Raw genomic sequence first — 6,748 nt, 5'->3', positions numbered from 1 at the left:
TTTCCAGCATCACCAATACTTTGCCATTGTTCAAGTCAGAAAAATGTCTACCTTTTGGGTGGGTTCTGCTCTGAGAGATAAATAATTGGTTAGAGGCACGTGGGCTGGATTATAGACCCACTCACCCATCATTCCATCTCCCTTATTCATGAATTTTTCCTGCTAATCCTTCCTGACCCACAACTTCCTCACTGAGTTTCTATTGCATCACAACACATCCTTTTCATTGATTGATTGTATTTATGATACCCGACACTTTCTCACCTGCTGGCAATCTTTCTAGAAGAGACTTAGAAACTGCAAGGAAGCCAGAGGGCGGGGCTTCCAGAAATCATTTATAACCCGCCACTTGCAGAGATCACACACACAACCAGACACGATTTGGAAGAGCTTCCCAGCAGAAGGCACAACAATGGCAACGATACCGGTGAGATGAAAAGGCATAGCCTTCAATGATCCCAGGTCCCGTAAGGGAAGGAGGAAAGAGTCTGAGATTTTCTGAGATAAAAACATTGGGAATGTTTTACTGGGGGTTGTGAATGTGTGGAAGAGAGAGGATGGGCCAGTGTAGCTACTGTCAGCATTTGGTGGTATCTGACTGAGGGTGATCTCTATTGAGACACTGACTTTGTGTGGGAAATGACAGCTGACTGGGATGAGGGAGTGTGTGCATGGGTGCAAGGGGTGAGACTGCACATTTGTCTTCATGCCTCTGAGTATGTGTGTGTGACTGCAGCTGGGGCAGTGGTTGAACAGCTGTGCATGCCATCATGAGTAGTAGTGTTGGGAGGTATGTGTGAGACGGTGAGTCCCATGTCTTTGTGTAACTGTGTGTGAATGATGACCTGTGCCTGCATGTTGAACTATAAATGTGTGTAGCTGTGTCTGCTTCTGAGGGTTCTCCCGTACATGGTAGTGACTGTTTAAGCAGCTGTGGTTCTTTCCATGTGTATCACTGTGGCTCCTGGTGGGCAGAACTGGAGGTCTTGGGGAGAGTGGGTTTCCCATGACTCCTCCCTGAGCATTAATGAGAGCAGAATGAGTCAGTCCTCAGATGCCTCTTCTCAAGAAGGCTGGGGGAAGGTGAACTCAGACTGTGGGGCACAGGAGCTCCTGTCTGAATCAGCACACAGTGACCCCTGCTCCTGCCTCAGGTCTCCTCCCCCAGCCAGTCCTTCCCTTTGTCCTATCAAAAAACGGTAAGCAAATCCTGACTCTCTGGGGAAGGTGGTCTGGAGAATTGGTTTCAGAGAATGAATCACCTGAAGATGGAAGGAACAAAACCAGCCTCAGTCCAGACAAAGCTTACAGACGATATCAGGGAACAACCAGTAGATTCTATCTAATTCCTTTCCTGACTCCCACCTTGTGTGCAGGTACTGACTGTCCTCAGCAACTAGTACACATTCCTGAAAGGTCACCATTGCCCCTTGGAAATTCTGATGCATATACATGCCACACACAGGATTCTCCTTTGCCATTATTTTCCTCTCCCTTTAAACAACTATCTTATATTGGAGTGGATTTTTATATTTTATACTTTTATATTCTAAAGCCTTATCTTCACAGTTTCAGATGAAAACTGGTGGGAGGGTGGTATCCCAGAAAGGGCCCTCCCCTTCCGCTAAGTCCCCCTGTCAGACCCTACACCTGCCAGTGACCATGCCAAAGGTTTTACATCTATTAGTTCAGATATTCCTGAGAACATTCTATGAAATATGAATTTTATAATCCCTCTTGTACTGAGAAAACGGAGGCAGGGAGCATTCAAGTAATGAAACTCAGTTCTCATTGGTGGTAAGAGGCAGAATCAGCATTAGAATCCAGGCCACCTGGCTTTTCACTCTTCCTGTTAACTTCAACCTTCTAATTTCTTCAAAGATACAGGGACCTGCCTGTGATGAGGTGGGAAGAAGAGGGTCCTCAGAGTATGTCCTTTGATGTATAACTTGCTTTGCCACTGGGAACTGTTACAGGATGGGAGAGCACACCTGGCCTTGCCCCTCTCAACCACTCTCGTCTCCCATGGCAGGTCCCATATAAAAAAACTGTATTCTTGCCTGTTGGTACTTCAGTGAAAATCCAAGGGACACCTTCCAAGTCGTTCAGGTGAGTATTTATAGCCCATTGGAAGGAGAAATGAGAGTATTAGAGGTTTGGGGATCACTTCATTCATGACTGAGGTTAAAGTAATTAGCATAATGGTAGCACAATGCAGCTGCAGTTCCTGGAGACCCATATGGTGCCAGGCATTAAACCTACAGGTGCATGACTGTGGGCAAGTGGTGAAGTCTGGGGGCTGGGGTCACTCAGGCATTGGACTGAGATTTATTATCAAGAAACCCAGTATTTCCAGGGCAAGAAAAGTAGCCCCAGGCCAGTGACTGCTGCTCAGTGTGAGTCCTGGGCTAAGAGATGAGGCATCTCCCCAGGCTGGGCAGGACAAGCTGAAGCAGCCCCACAGGGACACGTACTGCAGTGTCTCCCAGGAAGGCCTTCCTTCCCCCAGGAGGAGTTGGGAGGGTGTGTATGTTTGTGTGTTGAATGTGGGTTCCCATGAGGAAGGGTCCTGCTCAACATGCTGTGTGGTTTGCCTTCAGCATGTGCCCAGAACTACAGGTGGATTTCCACACTGGAACTCAAGAGGACTCAGATGTCGCCTTCCATTTCCGCGTGTACTTTGGCAAGCGTGTGGTGATGAACATCCGTCAGGGTGGGAAGTGGGGTCAAGAAGTGCAATCCTTTGTTATGCCCTTTGAGAATGGCCAACACTTTGAACTGGGCATCTTGGTGCTGTCCAAGGAGTACCAGGTGAGTGTGCCAGGAACATCCACTACCATCCTGTGGCTCTCAGGGCCCTCACAGGAGCACACAGCTCTCCCTGGCCTGGCCCCCAGAGTCACTTGTGGTTCATCTCTTGCCCCTCACATCACACAGCACCCTCTGCTTGTACTGCCATGCTCAGGTCCTTTTCCAAATCTGAGCAGGTCAAGATCAGCACACGTGCCTTATTCTCCATGTCTTATTCACTGATAGACATTATTTCTACCCATGCTGTCATTCCTCCAGTTTTCATGTAAGAGATTATTAAAATATACATATAAATAATTATAATCAGTCTAAAATTAAGTATTTCCTACATTGCCAAACCCAGTCCCTCTCTCCAGAGCAACACTTACTAATTCCTTTATGCTCCTTCCAGTGATACTATATGCTTGTTCAAGTCTATCTATCTACGTACTTATCTATTATTTATCTCTATCTGCTTTTATTTTTAAACAAATGATGTTTTACGTTTCTCTAGAAATCACACACTGATGACTAGATTTTATTTGTTGTCAAAGAATGTGTGTTAGAGAAACTAACATCATTCTATTTGTGATGATCCAATATTAACTAATTTTTGCATAATATTTCAATAGAAGCATTTACAGAATAATTTAACTTGACCATTATTCATGCACATTTAGGTGGTTTCCATATTTTGCTCTAATGAATGGTGCTTCATTCTATATCACATTTTTGTCATTATCAACTTTCCTATTCTTATAAGGGAGGATAATTTCAGAGGAATTGTATAACTGGTTCAAAAAGTGTGTGCATTTTAAATTTGAAAAATTAAGATCTAAAAAGTCCACTTTTTCTCCATAGCCACACCCATAAAGTGTATGTTTAAACTTTCTATCATTGGAGAGGCAAAACAATTTAATGTCCTATGATTGAAGTGAGGCATTGTTCCATTTGCTTATAAGCTGAATAAAAATATCCTCATTTTAATCCTATGTACTATTCCTCCTCTTTAGGAATATTCAAGTTTTGCCTCAGTAGTTAGAGCGTTAGCCTGCACACTGGAGGGTATCAGATTCAATTCTCAGTCAAGTACATGTATTTGGGTTGCAGGTTCAATCCCTGGCCCCATTGGGGTGCAAGATAAGGCAACCAATTAAGTCTCACATCTCTCTCTCTCTCTCTCTCTCTCTCTCTCTCTCTCTCCACCCATCAGGAGTAAATGGCAGTAAAGTTTAGCAGAGCTAAAATGAATGCACTCAATAAACACTATATGACCAATTAGCCTAGACTAATTGGTCTGCAAGACCCAGACTCCCAATTCATGAAACAGTTCCTGGCCAGAGGGAAGCCCAGGCAAACATAGACAGTGCAACATAGAATGCTAACACCTTAGTGGAAGAATGATAGAAACACAGAAAATAGGGTGAATAACTGTCTGAAATCGTCACAAAAGGAACGCTATAAAAAGAAGCATGTCTGTTGGGTTTTAGTGTGTGACTAGGAGTTTCTGGTGGATGGTGTGTATATAGGGTAGAAAAGGAAAGGAAGAAGACATGTTTGTTTGGCGGCATGCTGTATTTCTTTTTTTTTTTTTTTAATTAAATCTTTATTGTTCAGATTATTACATTTGTTCCTCTTTTTCCCCCCCATAACTCCCGTCCTTCCAGCTCCCACCCCACCCTCCACCCTCACTCCCCACCCACTGTGTTCATCCATAGGTGCATGATTTTTGTCCAGTCACTTCCCGCATCTCCCACACCCCTTTTCCCCCCAAGAATAGTCAGTCTATTCCCTTTCTATGTCCCTGATTCTATTATAATCACCAGTTCATTCTGTACATCAGGTTATTTATTCACTTGATTCTTAGATTCATTTGTTGATAGATGCATGTTTGTTGTTCATAATTTGTATCTTTACCTTTTTCTTCTTCTTCCTCTTCTTAAAGGATATCTTTCAGCATTTCATATAATACTGGTTTGGCGGTGATGAACTCCTTTAGCTTTTCCTTATCTGTGAAGCTCTTTATCTGACCTTCAATTCTGAATGATAGCTTTGCTGGATAAAGTAATCTTGGTTGTAGGTTCTTGGTATTCAGCACTTTGAATATTTCTTGCCATTCCCTTCTGGCCTGCAAAGTTTCTGTTGAGAAATCAGCTGACAGTCGTATGGGTATTCCCTTGTAGGTAATTGAGCCTCTTTCTCTTGCTGCTTTTAAGATTTTCTCTTTGTCTTTTGCTCTTGGCATTTTAATGATGATGTGTCTTGGTGTGGTCCTCTTTGGATTCCTTTTGTTTGGGGTTCTCTGCGCTTCTTGGACCTGTAAGTCCATTTCTTTCTCCAGGTGGGGGAAGTTTTCTGCCATTATTTCTTGAAATAGGTTTTCAATATCTTGCTGTCTCTCATCTTCTGGCACTCCAATGACTCTGATATTAGACCGCTTAAAGCTGTCCCAGAGGCTCCTTACACTATCTTCACACTTTCGGATTCTTTTTTCATTTTGCTTTTCCAATTGGGTGTTTTTTGTCGAATCTTTGGTTTGATTATTGTACTCCTCTGGTCTGCTATTGGGTATAATATTCTTTATTTCAGTCCGTGTATGCTTACTTTCTAATTTCTTTATCGTAGCATCGAGGGTCTCATTAGTTTTCGTGAGGCTCTGCACAAATTTATGGCAAGCCCTCAAAATTGCGATTCTTAGCTCCATATCCTCCATTTCTGTCATGTTTTTTTGTCTCCGCATCTTTTATGCTTTCTTGGTGCACCCCCTTGTGGTCTCTGTGCGCAGTCTTGTTCTAGCCAAGCCTTAATTGTTGTAGTTAACACTAGAGGGATTTGACCCCCAGGCCGACTGGCTATAGGAATCAGCTGTATGGAAAACGTCTGCCTTCTGGGGAGGCGCTAATCCAGCTTTTGCCTGAGGCGATCGGCAAATGGCTGTGCGCAGGCTTTGGGCGGGGCGGGATCAACAGGGCGTGCGGAGGGAGCAGTTATGGCCACGCTCAGTCCCGTTCCCAGAGGCTCTGCTTCTCAGAACCCCGGCAGCCGCTGCAAACCTCGGAGAGAAAGCTGCCCTCAGGTTCCAACTGATGCCGGATAATCCCGCTTCTCCCGTTTGAGTCTGGGTCCCTAGAGACTCGCCCGGATCTGGAGCCCAGAGTCTGAGACTCACTCCCGACAGAAAACGACAACCGCGCCCTCAGCCACCAGCCCGCTTTGCGCGCGCACCTCGGTACCTTTGTATTTTCCACACTGCGCCGCCTCTGAGCCTCGATTTGCTGTTCTCTTTCCTTCTAGTTGTAGAGTCTCTCTTCAGCCAGCCTTCCTGTGGTTCTGGGTGATGTCCGTTCAGTCTTTTAGTTGTATTTTTGAAATGGTTGTTTGCGGCAGCGGTCTCCCGTGTTTACCTACGCCGCCATCTTGGTCTCTCCCATGCTGTATTTCTGACACACATTCTCTTCCAGGTAACAGTAAACGGCTGCCAACATTACACTTTTCCCCACCGACTTGACCCAGGATCTGTGAAGATGGTCCGGGTGTGGAGAGACATCTCCCTGACCTCAGTGACTGTCACTTAGAGAAGGATGCGACCAGACTCCCCGTTGTCAAGGAGATCCCTCCACCTAAGTGACTCTGGTTCCCAGAGCTCACTAACAACATGGGTTCTCACCCTTCCCCCACACTTGGTCATTAAAACTCCTGAAAACATAACAAGATTTGCTTCTTTCTTCAGAGGGAAAAAAGAGAGGGGGGGGGGAAGAGTATGTGGTTATCAGCAAGAGGGGTGTGAGAATACTGTGGGAGAGATCAGGGTATCAAAGAGGATAAACATTCTCTGATATAAGGAGTGAGAGACAGGGTCATGAAATATCTAAGAAGACATTGGAACCATATTCTTATGATGTAGTGCTTAGGATATGTTAGAAACTCTGAAGCAAAGTCCTTCCCCAAGTTCAGAGAG

At 44.7% G+C, this 6,748-nt stretch overlaps 1 protein-coding gene across 1 annotated transcript; it reads left to right on the top strand.

Moving 5' to 3' along the window:
- Positions 1 to 362: 362 nt before the first annotated feature.
- Positions 363 to 6,501, top strand: LOC138999599 (galectin-10-like). Its single transcript, XM_070401765.1, has 4 exons — positions 363 to 427; positions 2,033 to 2,109; positions 2,601 to 2,811; positions 6,252 to 6,501. The coding sequence occupies exons 1-4, from the start codon at positions 413 to 415 to the stop codon at positions 6,363 to 6,365; spliced, it is 417 nt and encodes a 138-aa protein (XP_070257866.1). The 5' UTR covers positions 363 to 412; the 3' UTR covers positions 6,366 to 6,501.
- The last annotated feature ends 247 nt before the right edge of the window (positions 6,502 to 6,748 follow it).

The sequence above is a fragment of the Myotis yumanensis genome, unplaced genomic scaffold (assembly GCF_028538775.1).
Source record: "Myotis yumanensis isolate MYYU_CA2020_CCGP unplaced genomic scaffold, mMyoYum1.0.hap1 SCAF_23, whole genome shotgun sequence".
Classification (NCBI taxonomy): domain Eukaryota; kingdom Metazoa; phylum Chordata; class Mammalia; order Chiroptera; family Vespertilionidae; genus Myotis; species Myotis yumanensis.
The sequence above is the reverse complement of the archived record's forward strand: the minus strand, read 5'-3'. Positions and strand labels throughout refer to the sequence as shown.